This window comes from Equus asinus, chromosome 30 (genome assembly GCF_041296235.1).
Source record: "Equus asinus isolate D_3611 breed Donkey chromosome 30, EquAss-T2T_v2, whole genome shotgun sequence".
Lineage (NCBI taxonomy): Eukaryota > Metazoa > Chordata > Mammalia > Perissodactyla > Equidae > Equus > Equus asinus.
Genome location: NC_091819.1, coordinates 14473021 through 14493908, shown reverse-complemented (window position 1 = coordinate 14493908; position 20888 = coordinate 14473021). Strand labels below are relative to the sequence as shown.

Sequence of the window (20888 nt, the reverse complement as noted above, 5' to 3'; positions counted from 1 at the left end):
TTCTCCCACCTCATTTTTTAGGGGGTAGAGGGACAGCGAAAAGGCAAGGGCAATGAGACTTTGGTGTAACCCTCTGTATGAAATTGCTTTGATAAGAAACGGATGTGACTGTTAACCTGACAGGACATTCCTCTCCTCCCACCTCAGTATGCCACAACCTACACTTCACGGTGGTTTGGGGTCCCTTTAGTTGTCTGGCACTGCCATTCCTTGTAATATTTGGGGCGTCCTCTTTTAGGGCTGGAGGCAGATTCTTGAAATACCTTCAGTGATCTGAAGATCTTTGAAATCTGAAGGCAGATTTAAAATTTAATAATGGACCCAAATCATTTGGCGTTGCATCTTGTGATAAAGAGGCCAGTCAAATGTTTTGAGTGAATATGAATGAAGTGGCATTTGACTTCTTCCTCCCTCACCCCCATAGCTTGTAAGGTGACTGCAATGGCAGTTCTAAAGGAAGCTTCAAAAAGTGTTCAGAGTAATCCCTTGGGAACAGGTATAGTGTCCCTGGGTAACTTATTTTGAAGTCTAACTTTGGGTGTATTCTTTGAAAAAAGAAATAGCATCCTTAACTGTATGTGCACTGATGCAATTATGACCCCTTTTTTTTTTTTTACCACAGATACATAATAAATTATTATTCCATGTTATCTAATACCAACTATGGATAACATTATTTTCTTTTTCAGGTGGAATGAGCAGAAAGTAGCTAGAAACAAAGGAGCATTAAAAACAAGAGAGAAAAGAAAGGAAAGGGAAGTTGTGTCTCTGTATAGAAAACCCTTTACTACTCTAGAACAAAAGAGAGGGTTTTCTTTCTTTCTTTTTTATGTTTTTGGGCATTTGAAACCAAAATACTGCAGATTATTGCCTGCATGTTTTTAATGTTCTGTAATTGTGTACTGAGGCAAATCCCATTATTTTTAAATCACTTAATGTTGGAAAACAATTGGATAAACCCCACTTGGAATGCCCTGTGGGTCATCTCAAGCCATTTGGTTCTGTTAATAAAATTAAAACAATTGAGAGAAATATACAGATGCTTTCAAATTGGTTTTACAATTATGATGTCTGTATGTATGAAAAAGAGGGCAACTCTCAGGAACTCCATAAAGGGAAGTGCATCATTACTGTGTGTGTGAGCGATGCGAGTCGGGAGTAAAGATTTGACATATATTTTTATTTTGAGATGCCATGCTAATTTACATCATTCAGTCCTTTCACTGCCAAACTGTAAAAGTCCATTAAGTGACTGAAAGGAATATACAAATTATCCACTGGCACTCCAGGCTGGAGTTTTACATACACCCTGTTATTCTGTCCGCCAGCTAGCTGCAAGATTCTATTAAGCAGTAAGTGAGAAAATTATATTGCCTGCAAACTAATTGTACAAAAGACTCTGAAATAAGTAATCAGAGCCCAGGACTTTCTGAAAAGCCGCCAGGAGATATTATAAATTGCTCTATCATTCTTGTCAGCCTGGTTTAAAAACCCACAGCTTCTGTGTTGATTTTGTTCCCTCTGCAGCAAAACTCACTTCCCCAGCTATTGACAAAGCTGGGAAAATTCCAGTCGTGTCATCAGGAGCTGCCCAATTTGGTCCCTGGTGCCATCTAACAAATGTGTCCCAGAAAATAGCAAGCTAGAATCCAAGAAAACTCTGCGTCTGCAATGAGAATCCTAGGCTATGAACAGTCGCTTCTGCATCCTCCTGAATGACTGTCCAGTGTTAACATTCCAGGTGCCACAGTTGCTACTGGAAATATTTTTGTCTAGTTTCCACTTTTCGTGAATCGGAGGAAAACAAGTGCCCCATAGAGATCATATGGTCTACTGGGAGTAATGGCTTTGAGCCATTACCAAAATAGATGGAATGCTGTTACCCAGGTGCTTGGGGCAGCACATTTTTAGGCTAAAATGTTTTCTGTATTGAATAGAAAAAGGACCAGGGAAGGTTTTTCAAGGGCAGAATCTCTGTAGACTCTAACGTGGATCAAAGACCCTTGGGTGGGTGATCCTAGCCAGCGAGGATGAACTATGCAACTCAATGGGAGGGCTTGAAAATTACAGAGATTTCCCTCCAGCAAATACATTCTTTAGAATGATGTTGATTTGTTTTTCAAGATATAAACCAGTGTTACTTAGTGAGATCAAGGTTATCATCCATAAACGTCAAGACAAATTTATTGAAACAGGACATCTGGCTGAAAGATACCTGATTCATTGTACACAATTTCTATGCACTTAGCTGAAAACGTGTCATTTATGAAAACACTCAGGACCACTCTGTTTTCTATCCGTTCACAGTGAGTTTTTTACAAAAATGTTGTATCCTGTAGCTTTGGGAAGATTCCTTTACCCCGAGGTACTTATTTATTCCTTTTTCACAGCACAAGTCAAGCATTTGATCCTGTGTGAAGAATTCACTGACTTTTGTAAGCGTGATTCCTGCATTTGTGGAAATGTATGTGTGTGCACCTTCATGGCGGTACTCCAGAACCACTGCGCCACGCGCTAAGTTGTGTTGTGTTGTTATTTGTTGACATGTCCTGTCTCCTTTGTAAGATGGTAGACTCCTCAAGAACAGGAACTACCTCTTTCTGTTCCAACCCTGTGCGTGATACAGAATTGCAGGCTCCTTCATGAGCACTGCGGATTCAGCAAAGAATAAGACAGAGCTCCTCCCTCAAGGATTCATTCTAAGGCACTATTAAAAATTTCTCTGGAGCCAGCCCTGTGGCATGGTGGTGAAGTTTGTGTGCTCCACTTTGGCAGCCCAGGGTTTGCCAGTTCAGATCCCGGACGTGGACCTTCATATCACTCATCAAGCCATGCTGTGGCAGTGCCCCACATACAACATAGAGGAAGACTGGCACAGGTGTAAGCCCAGCGACAGTCTTCCTCAAGCAGAACGAGGTAGATAGGCAACAGATGTTAGCTCAGGGCCAATCTTCCTCACCAAAAAAAAGGACACACACACACAAAATTTCTCTGCCTCTACATTTCCCTTTGTCATTCAGGGATTATGGAATGTAAGCGTTAGAAAGGAAACAGAGCACTTTTTTTTTTTTTAAAGATTGGCACCTGAGCTAACAACTGTTGCTAATCTTTTTTTTTTTTTTCTGCTTTATCTCCCCAAACCCCCCTGTACACAGTTGTGTATCTTAGTTGCAGGTCCTTCTAGTTGTGGGATGTGGGACGCCACCTCAATGTGGCCTGACAAGCGGTGCCATGTCCGCGCCCAGGATCCGAACCCTGGGCTGCTGCAGCGGAGCGCGTGAACTTAACCATTCGGCCACGGAGCCGGCCCCCAGAGCACTTTTTTATGTGTGCTCTAAAACTCTCCTTTGGCGATTTGACAATTTCCCTTCTGTTTTTCGAAGAAATTTAAAAATCTTTATGCAATCATTCATAGAAGGATCATTCATAGATTTAACCAGTATTGTGGAATCACCCCTAAATATTTTCTCCAATGTGGCTACAATTCTTAGAGCACCTATTTTGTAAATAATAATAAGTATTATAAAAAGATAAAATTAAATAACTTTTAGTACCATCTATCTGTATTTTCATATTTTATATTTCTTTTATTCTTCTCCTGTTCGTATCAAGATGTACTTTTATTTCCTTTAAAGTCTGTTAACAGTTTTCTTTTTCTTTTCACACTTTATTCCCCAGAAGCCTTTGTATTTTTTCTGATTTTCCCCTTGATGTTTTCCCCTATTTTGCCATGCATCGCCATTTTTGTCAAAGCTACTTTTCAAGGTTTTCAAAAATTAACTAGACTTTCTTGTGCTTTTTTTGTTGTGTGGAATGGTTTTCCTAGTGTTCTTAATATCACTTCCAAATGAGACATCCAGCTTACCTGACCTAGTGGACATTACTACATTACAACACGCTAATTGATGTCCATAAAAATGACCTTGAGGAGCCAGCTCAGAGGTATAGTGATTAAGTTTGCACACTCAGCTTTGGCACCCTGGGGTTCTCAGGTTCAGATCCCGGGTGCAGACCTACACATTGCTCATCAAGCCATGCTGTGGCGGGCATCCCATGTATAAAATAGAGGAGATGGGCACAGATGTTAGCTTAGGGCCAGTCTTCCTCACCAAAAATACTTTTTTAAAAAATGACATTGAGATAGCAAGAACATATTAATTCTAAGTGCATTATTTTACTTACATACTACTTTTCAGTGGAAGATTTCTATATGGCATTAGAAATGGTCCTTGCCTCCAGGATCCTACCATCTAATGGGTCATATGCATATGAAAAGTGTTAACAAAATCTGGCATGTCTGTGTATGATGAGAGTCCCTGAAAAGATAGGAGAACCAAGAAATCATTTTCTGCTAGGATGGCCTGAGAAGCTCTCATGAAACATTTTGATGGAATTTGAGTCGAACACTGAGCCTTGGAAATCATTTAAGAAAAGGGGGTCAGAGGTAGATCCTTCTAAGAGGGGAGAATGAAAGACACAGCAGAAAATGAATGCATGGAATTGATTGCATCTAAAAGTTCATATAAGGTAATAATTGAAGTGTTACTGGAAAAGTAGATGAGAGTTACACTGGGGTTGGGATTTTATTTGCTAGGCTAATATTTTTTATTTAATTCAGGAGGCCATAGGAATCATTGATTTTTTTTAGTTAGGGTAACGACGTGATCAAAGCAGTCATCAGGAGAGGAATAGGATAGGGTATGCGACATGGATTAGAGGAAGCCAGAATGCCCAGTTAGGAGTCAACTGCCACAGTCCAGGTGCAAGGTCACACCTGCTGGTTGAGCTTCCTGTCAAAAGCGTGTTGTTGTGAAGGGCGAGGATATAATTGTCAAAGAGGAACTAGTTTGAAAGGAAAGATGATCATTTTGTGTGTATGATGGTGGGTCATCGTCATAGAAGTTTCCAGCACTGGGTTACAGGTGTAGGACTAGTGCTCATGCCTTGATACTGCAAAGTGAACAAAATACGACTTCATATGGAGTTTTCAGGAACAAAAAAATGGGAAGAAATGCTGTTTGGAAAACATCTTTTTCTTTCTAACTCATCATCCTTCTAATTCTTCCTAAGAAAGCATCAACCTGGGTTTCTTTTTAAGTAAGTATAAGGAAAGCCGTGTGGAGTGGAAAGATTTGGTTGTAGAATACTAATTAACCCCTAGGAAATTACTAGCAACACTCTCTTGATGCAAAATAAATTTTCAGTGATGGTTAAAGAAACTGCAGTGAAAAGTGGTTCATCTAGAGTTCAGATTCCAAATTCTTTTATCCTCAGCCGTGACCTAGCCAATCTGATTCCTTTGACATCTCCTTGGTTTTCTGATCATAGCATCAGTAATATCTTCGAAGAAGGTGATAGCGTGTGATTCTGTTGATGCAATTCGTATTACTCTTGTTATTTAACCTCTAATGTTAAAGAGTAGTTGCTTTTATTATTATTAATGCCCTGAATTAGAATGCTGATTTAGTCAAACAGTTTTGATAGGCTTATCTCAAGTTATAATGCACAGCTTTTTTTTTTTTCAATCGTGCGTACTTAACCAATTTTCAGTAGTTAGAAGTGGTTAGGTATTACTTCCTGTTGAATTAGCAGTTGCCAAGTAGTGGAGTCTTTGTATAATCCTGCAATCCACTAATGTGATATTTAATGAGGAGACATCAGTCTGGAGAAAGGTAGTCAATATAAATCAGTGTTTACAAAGTGTGATTAACTCTGAAATATTTCATCAATGCTGTGGTCCCAGGCAGACTCTATGCTAATTACCAGAATCTGCGTATGTTTCAGGGGACTCGGCCAGACCCTGGGTATTGCAAATATGGAGCAGCAAAATTGCAATTATGCTCGGACCGTCTCTGATGACAATTTATGCATTTGGTGTGATGACCTCCTCCTTCCCAAGAGGGCAATAAACAGAATGCATTTTCATTAAGATACTAATGCACTTAATCACAAGGGGAAAGGGTTAGGAAGTAAGGAAAGACCTTCAAGCACTGTGTGATGGAGCTGATAGGGGAGAGTGGTTTTATTTCAAAGGCAGCTTCTTTGCAAAGCTGTAGGCAGCCCCAGAGCACATCCCACATGGCTGTCATTGGTGCTAATTGAAAACATTTCAAGTTGAAGTTTGGATCTTCTTCCGGCTACATCCTCATTTCAAATGTGTGTGTACTACCGTAAAAAAACGTTAATTTTGACATTAAAAATATCCTAGCAGTTTTTTCTCATTTGTAATAATTCCACGGAGCTGGAGTGTTTGGAATTCATTATGCAAGTAATGTAACAAACGCGATGATGACTATCATCATCACCATCATCATCATCATCATCATCAGTAAGCATTTACCAAGCATAGAATTGTGTTGCAAGGCTCTGCTAAGTGTTGCAGGAAAAACCACGTTACTTTAGTCCCTGCCCTCCAGGAGCTTACTAAAAGGTCCCAAATTAGCCTGCTGATCATTTTGCATAGTGGGGTTTATACCATCTAGTATCAGAAAGATGATAAGGCTGATGCATCAGAGCATCCATAACCAAAAGAAATCCAGGATGGATGATACAAGAATACAGTTTTGGGGGCCATCCTGGTGGCCTAGCGGTTAAGTTTGTGTACTCCGCTTCAGTGGCCTGGGGTTCACAGGTTCAGATCCCAGGAACGGAGCTATGCACTGCTTATTAAGCCGTGCTGTGGCAGCATCCCACGTATAAAATAGAGGAAGATGGGCACAGATGTTAGCTCAGGGCTAATCCTCCTCTTCAAAAAAAAGAATACAGTTTTTTTCTCTTCTTCTCCCCAAAGACCACCAGTACATAATTGTATATTCTAGATGTAGGTCCTTCGAGTTCTGATATGTGGGATGCCACCTCAGCATGGCTTGATGAGCAGTGCTAGGTCCACGCCCAGGATCCAAACTGGAGAAACCATGGGCTGCCAAAGTGGAGTGTGCAAGCTTAACCACTCAGCCATGGGCCCAGCCCCAAGAGTACAGTTTTGATGTTAATGTTTTTATAGAAATAAACTGCTTTGAAATTTCCTTTGGATTGTAAGATTCTGGAAGACTGTTGCATGGGTAGACTAAGCATAATGTTTTGTTTTTTAATTTTTGGGGGCTGAGGAAGATTGGCCCTGAGCCAACACCTGCTGTCAATCTTCCTCTTTTTTGCTTGAGGAAGAGTGGCCCTGAGCTAACAGCTGTGTCCATCTTTCTCTTTTTGTGTGTGGGTCCTGCCACAGCATGGCTTGATGAGTGGTGTAGGTCTGTGCCTGGGATCCAAACGAGTGAACCTGGGCCACCAGAGCAGAGCACACCAAACTTTACCACACCACCGTTCTGGTGCAAGCATAATGTTTTAAAGGCTAATTTTAAACTTACTCTTTTGAAGAGCTTCACTGTATGTTTTCTCCTTGTTCAATGTATCTTCATTGGTTACAGCAGAGTGTCCTGTCCATGACATTTGTGACATCCTCGTGAATCCCATGTGACTTTTGTTCCTAGAGGTGGGGGAGGAGTAACAGACTTGACATTGCCTCAAGATGTTAATATTTCCTGGATCTTGCCAATCTAACGGCTTCTTTTCTTCAAACTCTGTGTTTTAGGTAATATCGAATATAGCTGCCCTGCCACGAATGAGTGCGAAATCACGAAGCGCAGACGTAAATCCTGCCAGGCTTGCCGCTTCATGAAGTGTTTGAAAGTGGGCATGCTGAAAGAAGGTAAGGCGCTTTGCTGGTGGTCCTGTGCTTTGGGTTGGGGATGGGGGGAGGGTGTGTGCATGGAATTACAAAACGTTAGAGAAACCAGGAAAAGATGGGGTAACTGTAAGTCCCCTGGAACTGATGGCAGAATACTCCTTCTTTACAACTGAACTTTCTGCTACCTCGTGGCTAACTGCTTGACGTCAACAGGAAGGGACAAGGTAGGACACATCTGATGCGCATCTAAACACACCAGGTATGCTTGATAGTTCTGGTCTTTTCATCTATACGATTTGCAGAAGGCAAAGGATGAAGGACAACAAGAGGCTGCTGTCATTGTCGTTTTGCTTTTCTTCTCATTACTAGGTTCACAGAGAAATTTCCCCCCATCTTTCTTGGGGTGTAATTGACAACTAAAAATTCTACTTATTTAAAGTATGTGACTTGATGTTTTGATATACGTAGGTATTGTGAAATAATCGCCACAATCCGAATAATTAACATATCCATCACTTAAATATGGTTACCATTTTTCTTAATTAATCTTGTGTTTAAAGCACTGTCTATTTTTTTCTAATCTTATCTTTTGGACTTATTTTCTGTTATAAAGAGCTTGTAATAATGATATTAAAATTGTTTTCCATTTGCTTTCAGTTGGAGGTAACAGTGACAAACACAAAATAGTAACAATGAACACATATTCTGTGCTAAATGAATTGCCTAATAAGCTCAGCCAGCTAACAGGTGGTGGGGCCAGGAACAGAACCCACTTAGTCAGAGTCTAGAATTCACTCAACTCTTCCATCCAGGTCAAAGGTCCTGAAGTATTTGTGTATTTCAGCATGTCTAGTAAAACTAACATTTTAGCTTGGAGATGGGGAGAAATTCTTCTTTTCTTTGGGAGGCCTAGATTTAGTTTTTTGGGGTTTTTTTTTAAATGTATCTCTGTACATGTGTGTGCTTTTGTAGATGTGCATTTTACATACTGCATTTATATTCTACTGTTTCCTTCCCTTCCTAAAATTTGCCAGAGTTTAAAGTAGATATGGTAATTTTATAAAGTAACAAGATAAAAAATGTAGTAATTGATGTTTGAAAGACAATTAGGTAAAAAAAAAAAATTTAAATATATAGCTTCTGTTAAGTCATATCATATGCTTGTTCCTGCGGTCAGCCCTGTGAGTTGGTATATTTTGTTGTTACTGGGGATCACCTATTTTTTGGTTCATTTTGGTTTTTTTTTTTTGCTGAGGAAGATTAGCCCTGAGCTAACATCTGTTGCTAATCTTCCTCTTTTTTGCTTGAGGAAGATTAGCCCTGAGCTAACATCTGTGCCAGTCTCCCTCTACTTTATATGTGGGTCACCACTACAGTGTGCCTGACGAGTGGTGTAGGTTCATGCCTGAGATCCAGGCCACAGAAGCAGAACACACCGAACTTAAACACTACACCATGGGGCCGGCCCCAAGATCACTTATTTTTTAACTTCTAAATTCAAATAGATCCAAGTGTTTATTCCTCAAGAATGAACCAGAGCTTCAATGGGGTGTGGCATTACTATATCTGGTTTGTTCTTATTCCAAGATTTTTTTTTTTTTTTGAGGAAGATTAGCCCTGAGCTAACTGCTGCAAATCTTCCTCTTTTTGCTGAGGAAGAGTGGCCCTGAGCTAACATCCATGCCCATCTTCCTCTACGTTATACGTGGGATGCCTACCACAGCATGGCTTTTTGCCAAGCAGTGCCGTGTCCACACCCAGGATCCGAACCAGAGAACCCCTGGCTGCCGAGAAGCAGAATATACGCACTTAACCACTGCGCCACCAGGCCGGCCCCCCAAGATTTTTACTGTGAACAATGTTATAGAAAGATGAGTGGATGAAATTTTATTTCGGTACATGGAATTCATGCTGTCTTTCTCTACTTTTTGTCCACTAAGAACTAACTCCCCCTTGACTAGGAACGAAGAAGCCTCTCTCAAGTTCTTCTTGTCTTCAACTTGAAAAAAGCTGTAAACAAAGTATATAACTTTATACTTAAAGCCTTATGAGAAGATGGCCAAGATATATTGCCAAGTAAAAATAAACAAATTGCCTCATAGTATGATTCAATTTATATATAAGTATACTTCTATATAAAAATATGTTTATATTAAATTTATATTAAATAAATTTTGTGTGTGTGTGTGAGGAAGATTGGCCATAACATCCATTGCCAACCTTCATCTTTTTTTTTTTGCTTGAGGAAGATTGTTGCTGAGCTAACATCTGTATCAGTCTTCCTCTATTTTATGTGGGATGCCGCCACACCGTGGCTTGATGAGTGGTGCTAGGTCCACACCTGGGATCCAAACCTGCAAACCTTGGTCCACCAAAGCAGAGCACACGAACTTACCGATATACTATAGGGTTGGCCCCTTAAAAAATTTTCTAATGATTTACATTAAAAATACTGAGAGAGAGAGAGAGAAAGGAGAAAGAATGGAAGAAGGCAGATACACAGTGCAATGGTATATCCATGGAAATGTGGAAGGAAAGATAAAGATTGGTGACGGTGTTATACTGGTGAATAAAAATGAAGATGAGGAATACTTCCCTTTTTCACTCTACAGTCTTTAACACTGTTAGGACTTTTCACGTTTGATGTGAAACATGTTTGATGTTTATAATCCATTTGCTAAACAGTTATTAAGTTCCTCCCATGTACCAGGCACTGTTCTAGGCTCCAATGATGCAACAGTGAAAAAGGTTGATATGGTTGCTCTTGCTAGAGAAAGCTTGTATGAAAAATGCCGAAAGGACAGTTTTGTTTTGTTTTGTTTTGTTTTGCTGAGGAAGACTGGCCCTGAGCTAACATCCACGCCCATCTTCCTCTACTTTATATGTGGGACGCCGCCACAGCATGGCTTGGCAAGTGGTGCGTACGTAGGTGTGCACCCAGGATCCAAACCAGTGAACCCCAGGCTGCTGAAGCAGAACATGTGAACTTCACCACTGTGCCACCAGGCCAGCCCTAGAAGGACAGTTTTGACAAAGGAAAACATACAAATAAAAACCCAACATTAACAACCCAGCCCACATGACAAAGAGGTTTCCTTTCAGGCCTGTGGTGAGAGTTACTTTTTTGAGGTGGAAAACTTTATCCTAGCAATTGCCTTAAACCCTAGAGCAGAGTAACAAACAAAACATCTTTCAGAATATAAGTGATAATAATGATCAAAAATTGTTAGTCAATTTTTGGTCTTCATATTGCCACTTAGTTGAGCTGTAGAGACTCAAACTAAATTTATGCTCATTCAACAAGGCTTAATTAAGAGTTGAGAGTTGAGGGGCCGGCCCCATGGCCAAGTGGTGAAGTTCACACGCTCTGCTTCGGCAGCCCAGGGTTTCGCTGGCTCAGATCCTGGGTGCGGACATGGCACTGCTCGTCGGCCACGTTGATGCGGCATCCCACATGCCACAACTAGAAGGACCTGCAACTAAGATATACAACTATGTACTGGGGGGTTTGGGGAGATAAAGCAGAAGAAAAAAAAAAGAGTTGAGAGATGAGGACACATTATTTTTAAAAAGCAAATCAATTTTTGAAAAATGTTAGAAAAGTAATATATCAATGAACACTTGGAATTGGTGAATCCTACATTTGGATTTTGTTTCAAAAACTAAAGTACATGGAGATAAGCTTCCCTGTCCAGGTTGATTGAATTTTTTCATCCATTTGATTTTACTGCTGTAGTTTATTCAACCACTTACCTTTCCAGGTTTACGGAGGAAGTAGAAAAAATATTTTCCACTCAATAATTTTCCCCATTGTGGTTTTCAAGCAGGAGCAGGCTTGAAGGGTGGTTAGAATGACTGAAGAGGTGTGAACTGTGTTTAATTAAACGTTGTTGGTGAAAGTGAATGGGCCAGCGCTTATCTGTAATTCACACCTCTTCAGTTGCTGTGATCAAGCCTTTAGAGAGTCTGTTTTTAAGGGAATTGCTGCTGTTGCTGGTATACTCAAATAATAATTTATTTTCCTTTGCTTCCTTATGCCCACTTTGATGGGAAAATGTCAATTCTCTAAGCCCCTCCCCCCCATAGAAAGGATGGAATGGGTATGAGTAAATATGGAATATTCTTTTTCTTTGTACTTAAAAAATGCAGTGAAATATAGCATATCACCGTGCATATAAATGCACAATTATGTTTGGCCAGCTCCTTGGCTCAAGACTTGCCTTCTCAGCCTGGAGAGAATGATACTGTCTTAAATGTATCTGTATGGATGGAGAGACATTTCAGTCCCATGTAGTATGTCAGAGATCGTGATGTAGTAAATCTATTCAAATGTAACCCTGTTCAATTCAATTACCAGTCCATAATAAAATTTGCTCCCACAACCCCCGTGTTGACCACAGCAGTCCATACAAGCTGATGGCACAGCAGGTCTGCAAATTGACAGACAAAATCTATTTAAACAAAAAACAACATTAGTTGTAGAATCTGAAATGAAATCAGATTTCAACAGCTTTGATGGGAATCTTCTTTCCTTTAAGAGGTATTTTTATTCAACTAGCCAAATGCATCTTAGATCAAGTGCCGCCTGAGGGAAATGAAAAAGTTTTCATTAAAAAGGTTTATAGAAAAATGAGACTGTTACTCTTTGAAAAATAATAATCCTTAGTTTTATTGACTGGCATTTCTGATGTGGAGTGCAAAAGGGAAGTGATGGCTTAGTGGGCAAACAATTCCAGTCGCATCACATCGCACATAACTAAATTCTTGTAAGATGCAATTTCTCATTAGCCAGCACCAGAATTATATCTGAACGAACATTTGGTTTTAACATTAGAATTTTTGAGTCAAAAAATTCTTACCAGTTGAAGCAAAGAAACACTCGTGTAGAGAAAACAATGAAATACCGCAACATAACAAAACTTTGAGAAGTACAGTTAAAAAAATGATAGTTGTTCAAATCCAAGTGGTTGCGCCATTCCGCATCATGAAAAATCCCCTTCTCTTTTTCTGGGCTCTACTTTGCTGCTGAGCCTCATGAATGATGGACCTGCATCATTTTTTTCAGCATTATGCCATACTGTATGTCAGAGAAAACCCATCTATTACAAGATATCTGGTCTTGACATTCCCTTTTCATTTTTTTCAGGTATTGCTTATTTGAAGGAAAAAACGAGAACTAGTCAAGGTGTACCTATAAATCTGGTCAAGATTTATTTTGATTTTGATCTCTCTTCTTGGTTATTTAAAGTCTGTTGCCAGACATACTGGTTCCGTTTTCTCTCTGTTGGTGGCAAACAGAGACATTTTAGGAAAGCAATAATTATTTTCTTTAGATGTGGAATTCACTGATCAAAGAATTGAAGGGCTTTTTGCTGTATTTTGGTATGATGGTTTCCCCTTTGGCAACTCAAGGATTTTTCTTGAACTCTTGCAAATGAGAGCAAGAGATCCACGTTTATGCCTAACATTGCAATCCCCAGGCAGGCTAGCCTGCATGCCAAAGTGTAGATAAATCTAAACAGCATGGAGGACCAGATTAGCTATTTCATGCCAAAGAAGTGTGCTTTTTACTTTGCCTTTAAAACAAGAGTGACTTAACCTTCCTAATCTTCCTTTTCATCATCTGAAGAATGATGATAGCAGTAGTAGTATTTGCAAGTAAAGTATTGCTGTAAATATCCAATAAGAAACTGCAGGTTAAGTACTTAGCATACCATGTGGGCCAGAGTAAGGACCAGGTCAACATTAGTTATTGTTGGAGGCACTAGGGGTCTAGATTTAGGGTCAGGTGGGCCTGGATTCGAGTCCTGACTCTGCCGTCTCCTGGAGCCGGGGCAAGTTATAGAGCCTCAAAGACCCACTTGCTTCAGCCTATTTATTTGTAAATAGGGGATGGAAGGTAGAACTTGTGAGGTTTTTGTGAAAAGCAAGAGAGCTAATATAGACACAGAGTCTGGCAGATGGTTAGCGGGAGAAACTAAGCGAGAATCTGGATATCATATATCATATTGACCTGCGGGACTAACACAAATTAATGTGATATTTGTTATTCTTTGGAAATATCAATGACCTGAGGGGTCCTTTCCAAACTTTTCGTAGAAGCACAGCAATAGGTGAAAATTTACTGAGAAATTTCATGAGGAAATTTAGTCTTTAATATCTGACCTTAGGTCAGGCGAAGAGAGACAACAGCATAAAAGGGAAGAACAATATAAAACAGAAAATATATACTGTTTTGTATTGACAGCAATACAAAAACAGTAAAAAGAGGAAAAAGGGCTTCAACCCACACAGAAGTTTTTACCAACCACATTACAGGTGAAGAATGCCTTTAATTCTCAGTTTAGATTCAGAAAGGAGAACTCATTCCTCTGTCTACTAAAGAAAATGGACAAATCACAGACATTTTCAAAAGTACGAAAAGAATTAGGAGAATTCTACTAACCTCATAGGTACATTAAATTTTACTGAGGAAATTTTGATATGAGAGCATAGTGGAAAAAATCAGAGGATGGAAATACATTTTACTACACCTCAATAAATATTAACTGAGCTCTCCCCATGTGTCTGGCAAAATATTTTGCTTTAGCTTTTATTCTGATTTTTCCACTACCTAGCATTGTGATCTGGGGCGAGTCCATTCAACTCTGTCTCCATTTCCATATGTGCAGGAGGGCAGTTGGATTATTTCCTCTCTCATCCTTTCTATCCTAAAATTATATAAATTTTGTTAAAAAAAGATACAGTGTCTGCAGAAACATTATACCAATATATGACACAAAGATACTTATAATTAAGATGATGATGATGACGACTATATTCGCAAGTTTGAAAATATATTAAGAACTGTGATATGATAGATGTGGCTAGTGAACTGTGCTGTTTTTTTAATTTTGTCTTAACTGAATAATTCTTTGGATGCTCTTCATCTTTTTAGAAAAGCAGGAAGTATGTTATTTTTGTCAAAGTTAACAGAAGTGAGAGTTGAAGGAACAGTAGAGCAATTAAGAGAGATTTAAATACTTAGGGACTGAAGTTTTGGTTATGTATTTTTATCTGTGTTTAAAAAACTTTTTCTCTATATTTCCTCACAGTCCTTGCCATCTCTTGTCAATATGTTGAAGTGAAGTGAGTAGAGTCTTCTTTTTGTGGGCATCTGAATCTCATCACAGATTGCTGTCTTGCTACCAGTCAGATTTATCTGATGCTGCCTTTTAAAAATAAAAATATTGACATAACTGGAAGAGGAGAAGAGCAAGTTTATATAATTTTAAATGTCTTTTATTTTTATTTATTTATTTAAAATTTTTTGTGTGTGTGTGTGAGGAAGATTAGCCCTGGGCTAACATCTGTTGCCAATCTTCTTCTTTTTGCTTGAGAAAGAGTGGCCCTGAAATAACGTCTGTGCCAGTCTTCCTCTATTTTGTATGTGGCACACTTCCACAGCATGGCTTCATGAGCAGTGTGTAGGTCCACGCCCAGGATCCAAACCATGAACCCTGGGCCGCCAAAGCAGAGCGGGTGAACTTAACTGATATGCCACTGGGCCGGCCTCTTAAATACCTTTTAAATACTTCCTCTTGGGAAAAACACGAGTCATTAAAATGAAACAAATAACCTAGTTATATGTTGTTTTATTGGTAACCATTTTTGCTTTGCATATTTGATTCGAGATCTTTAAAGTAAGTTTCTATTAGAGAGGTGCTCAATATTTTTCCCTACTTTGTAAAAGTCTAAAAATTAAGCATGAAGACTACATATTGTTTAGGCAATTTAAAGAATAGTATGTTGAATTGTTAGTCCTCATGTTAAGGATGAAGTCAAAGTAGAGGTTGGGAATTAGCATTTGGAATAAATCGCCATTGCATGTGGAAAGGGCACAGGATATTAAGGTTTCATTATCACCTTAAACCTCACTCAAGAGAGAAAAGTGGGGCCCTGGGAGTCAGATTCTCATTAATCAGATGAGGAACCCAAGGTTTAGAACGTTTTAGTGACTTAACTAAGGTCTCATTGCAAATAAAGTGGGAATGGGATTGAAAGTCAGGAAAGTCGTATTCTCAGGCCCATCTTGTATCTCTGTCAAGCTGTGTGTTGCAGCCTTGGCCAAACAATGGGTCTTTCCTGCCCCAGTCTTGGGTCAACTGCCCACAATCTCGGCACAGCAGGCCTGTAGGGACCTGAAATATTCAGTTGGGGGTGGACGAAATGGGAAAGCATCTTGGAGCTCCCAGAAACAGCAGAGCTTAAGGATTTAACAAGTGGTTTGTGCCTGAGGTGTATATGTAAGTTACATTCATAAAGAGGGGTATTCTGATCTCAGGAAATCCAGCTTCTCACCTGGGGTTTGATGTGGCCCCTGAAGATACAGATAATGGTGGGTTTGGTCCAGGGAAAGTCCTTACAGGATAACTGAGCAGCTAGAGTATCGAGCTGATTATGAGTTGAAGAAGGCATCATGTGTCAGGAGCTGTGGAGGTCAAAATGGTAAAGTTTAAGACACTATGTAGAACAATTTGTTTAGGTCCATTCGTTTTGTTCAAGCTGAGTTCATATCTGTCTCTAGATACGTCCCTGGGAAAGAAGTTAAATTAAAAGAGTATGAAAATCTAAAGTGATCTTTTAGTTTCCTTCCTTGATGGATCTCAGTACCTTAAAAGGGTCCTGTCATCTATGCCCTACTTAAACCCTTTGGCTTGATGAGTGATCTTAAATCCATCAAGAATTACCAGTCTCTATAGAACGGAACCCCCCCCCCCTCATCTTTTGCCCTGACTCATGGATTATGAGGACTGACCTAATTAGGCTATTGCACACTAGGCTATGTGCAGTGCCCTAATCTTTAGGAAATCTGTGGGTGGAAGAAATGGTAGGAGTCTAGAGGCCGTAGTAACTCTTCTTCTTTCACGTTAGAGGGTTCTTTGTCTACAGGCCCTCTTTATCCTAAGCTACCTCATCACAATCCACAGGGTATAATTCCTATTTCTACTTTTTCATTTAGAGAAGGCATTTGTGGGTGTGTTTGTGTGTAGGTATATATCTGAGTCAGAGCATGGCTGATACGTTTCTTCACTTAGCTGCCATTACATCTCTCCTGTCAGTTGTCTTGAGCCCCCGGGATATAAAGAAAAATGATCCCAGAACTGTTTTACTGAAAGCACAGCTTGTGTCTTGATTTATACGTGGTAGGGGGAACTCTGAGAGTCTTTTGGGTTTACTCTATCAGCAGGAGGAGGAAAGACCAACTTACCTGTCTAATTACTCTACTGTTTCATATCTTCCATTTTACTAAAATGTTTGCTTACAGAGTGTAGCATTTTTCCAGGCGGGTTCTCTTTAAAAAACAGAAAGCTATTCAGGTCATTTAGTAACAAGCAGGTTTGTTTTTACTCCCGTAAAGAACCTGCTTGGTGCAATTTATCCTAACAAAATATCTTTTGTAAAAACCTCTGAAGAAGACATTGCCAAGGTGAATTTTTTTTTTTCCTCAAGTCTAATATCATTATGCTGCCAAGTCGAAAACAGGAATTATTGGTAGGGAAATTTGGGTTCCTACTGCCTTCAAAAAGCAGAACAAAGAAAAAGAGAAAGCTTTAATGGTATTCAAGGAAAATATTTCTGTGTTAGATGACAGTTAATAGAACTGCTTTGACCTCACTGGTATTTCTTGCAATCTCTGTTGTAATATTATCCTAAGAAGCTCCCTCATTAATGCAGAGTGTTCAACAAAACTCCCAAGTTATGAGTAATAGCAAAGAGCACTTTCTTTGCGAGCTTTGTCTTGACATTAAACCATTTGGGAATATATTTAAGGTGCCACAGAAAGTTCTTTCGTGCACAGAGACTGCGTTACCAGATGGTGATATTTTTGTCATTCTTTGTTGATATGAAACTTGAATAGTCTGCCTCAAAATGAATAGGAAAGATTTCAAAGGTAACGGTCATAACATATTCTTGAGAGCTTCATATGCGTTAGGCTCTGTGCAATGTGCTTTCGTTAGATTTTTATGTTTTTGCTAATCCTTACAGTGACCCCCAGAGGTGCATATATCGCTATTTCACCAAGAAAATAGAAGTTTAGAGAGATTGTGTTACTTGCCAAAGTTCTCACAATGCAAGATGGAGTCCGGATTTTATAGCAGGCATTCTGGCTCTCGTGTCTGTGCGGTGTATTTGTTGAATACAGTTTTTTTTGTGAACCGCGGGAATATTCAAGTATACATTTAGCTTGGGATTCCTCAGACGCTATGGGTATTATGAGATACTGAGCTCTTAAAAGATGACTGAAGTAAACCTTTTTTTTTGAACCGGAGCTCACTTCACTGCTCTGAGTTCTTCACTTAATGTCCAGAAATAGAATGAGCCGTGTCGGAAGGCAGTAAGTTTCCCATCACTGTGTGAGATGTTGCAGGGAACAAGTTCAAGTACCATGTGAGGGTTAGACTAGAATATCTTTTATGGTGACTTCCCACTCTGAAATTCTTGAGATCCCAACATAAACTTTGGAATAACTCGCCCGTTTATCAACTGTGTGAATAAACATCAGCACAACTCAAGCTGTTCAGTTCCTGGGAACCCTATTTCAGGGGTCTGTGTTTTTGTCAAACAGTGTGTGACATCTTACTTAAATCCAAATTGGAACACAGAGGAACATTTGGCTTATGGCGTAGTTTTTACTCTCTGGGACCAGTTTTTAGAAAGTCAACTTCAGAACCAAATTCCTTATAAATTTTGCCTTTGTAGAGAGGAGTGGATTAGATTCGCTGAGTTTGAGCAGCATCTGACTCAGTTGTTTTGAGGAAATGACCAGAGTGTATCACTGGGGTATTACTATCTTATCCGTTTTATAAATGGGGGAAATTTGATGTACTAGTGTTCTAAAGATCTATCCGTGATTCTGTATATAATCCAGGGAGCTCTTAGACTATCATATGCTCCCTGTGCATGCCTGGTTCCGTGGAACAGTTTTATATTTATCTATTTTGCCAAAATAACAATTACATTAAAAATGAAGTAGATAGATCCTCTCACGTGAACTCACCAAACGTAGTACCCAAAATTATTTGAACTGAATAAATTTACCCCACTGCGTTGTGTGAAGCCAGAAAGATTGAAATGATAAGAAACAGTTCTTTTAACCCCCTCTTCCTCCTGCTTTAATTGGAATACTATGAAAAGTTAATCATTTATTTGATTGTCCCCATTTGTCATTTCCATTTGTGAACATAAAATGGGAAGCCAGCATTTATCTGATATGCTACAAAGTTTTATTCCTTTTGGATTATAAAAAAATCCTCAATGGATTTTGCCCCAAGGGGGGAAAAACCTGCTTCGACATTTGCTCGTGCACTGAGGCCCAGTGACAGCATGGTAAGTGGTGAGGGAGGGGGGCCACAGCCTATAGGACTCTGTTTGATATGGAATTGTTTTCCACTGGCTTCCAAACAACAGATTTCCGTTCCTTTTCCCCAGTGCACACATATATCAACGTGACATTGATGTTTATGACATTGTGCTTAAATTTAATGTAAAGGAATTCTGGCATACATTTGAATAAGGCCTGTTTCGTGAAGTGCTTCCTGGTTTTATTTCATTTGGGCACCATTCCTAACTTACTAGTTACCTTTCTTGTTAAGACTATGCAGAGTTCTACTCCATCTATTTTATATCAGATATCATACATGATTTTGTTCCTTCCTAAGTCCCCCTCAATCGAAAGCGAGCACTGGTCATTTCTTGAGAGATTGTTCTGTCGTTCTGCCTCGCTCTCGCTTAGTAGGTTGTAGAGCCACCAACCAGCTTCCCTAAGGCAAGCTGTCTGCAAAGGAACAAGCCAGCTGGCTTGGCCAAGGTTGATCAATGATGAGAGGCAGGCTGGGTTCCAGGTTCACAAAAGCCACTCAGTGGAGAGTAGGTCAGCGGCTTCCCCAAAGCCAATTAGCTGGCAGAAGTCTGAGGTGCCTGGTGCTAGCCAAATTCCCTGAGCCTGATGGTACTGGTGGGGAGTCCATCCTTGGGCTTCCTGGCAAACCAGACTTAAGTGAATGGCAGATTGTGCTGTTTGCGAGCCAGTGTGGCTTTGTGGCTACTAGAACAAATATCAGGGACCTGCCACTCCCACACAGCCTTACCCAGGTAGGCTGCACAGCTCAGGCACAAAAATGACTGATCCTCAGGTGCGATAGATTTCAGCTGATTATCCACATAAATTTGTTTTTATCCGACTTAGCTTAAACGCTTGTTAAAGTCACCATGAATATGAATCATGCTGTTAAAAGAGAATAACATGGAAAATGGAATGGTTTTGGAAGCAAGAAGCATTAATAGAGACCTTTGACAGGAGTGTGGCAATGTCTACTATTTTAAAAGCCCCAACTGTAAGGGCATCTTTTTTTTTTTTTTGAAGTGTGCTTTTTGGTGAGGAAGATTGGCCCTGAGCTAACATCTGTTGTCAGTCTTCCTCCTTTTATGCTTTTTTTCCCTCCCCAAAGCTGCAGTTCATACTTGCGTATCCTAGTTGTATCTCCTTCTAGTTCTTCTCTGTGGGATGCTGCCACAGCATGGCCTGATGAGCGGTGGCTAGGTCTATGCCCAGGATCCGAACCTGTGAACCCCAGGCTGCCAAAGCAGAGCACGTGAACTTAACCGGTTGGCCACAGGGCTAGCCCCAGAGCCTCTTCTTTTATAGGTGACTGTCTATATGGTAAAACTGGACCTATGACAAAGTCCAAAATGAAGATTTCTTAGCAATTCCCCTTTGGTTAAGCTATTTCTCCAAAGATTACGTGGATCTAGGATCATAATCCCTTCCTTATTTTTCTCTACTGTTATGTTTTCAGCTATTAAGTGTTTTCTACATAAGCTGTGTAATCATCTTTTTAAGATGCCTGGACTATTTCACTAGCGTTTTTAGGTATATCAGGGATGTGGGGAATTTAAGGAGTAGAATATATGAAAGAATGAGATCATTTACATTACCTAACTTAACTTGGCATCTGCTTCTACTTAGATCTGTACTAATTTCCAGTTCTGTTTCTCAGTTCTAGCTCACATGTTACCCATTAGGAAGTTAAGTCCAGTTTGCTGAGCTCTAAGCGTTTTCCTTAAGGCCACCTGAGTGGCTTCTCCCTGGACTGTCCAGTTAATTTCCCTCAACTAAACTTCTCCCTCATACATCACTTTTTGGGACACACAACTTCCTCTC

The 20888-nt window shown here is 39.8% G+C and overlaps 1 protein-coding gene across 33 annotated transcripts in view; it reads left to right on the top strand.

The window, feature by feature from the left end:
- The window catches only part of ESRRG (estrogen related receptor gamma), a 607874-nt gene that overhangs the window by 444645 nt on the left and 142341 nt on the right, over positions 1–20888 (top strand). For all 33 annotated transcript variants that reach the window (XM_070501486.1, XM_070501489.1, XM_070501488.1 and 30 more), the window contains one exon: positions 7589–7705. In XM_070501486.1, coding sequence (XP_070357587.1) covers positions 7589–7705 — 117 coding nt within the window. The remainder of the gene's footprint in view (positions 1–7588; positions 7706–20888) is intronic.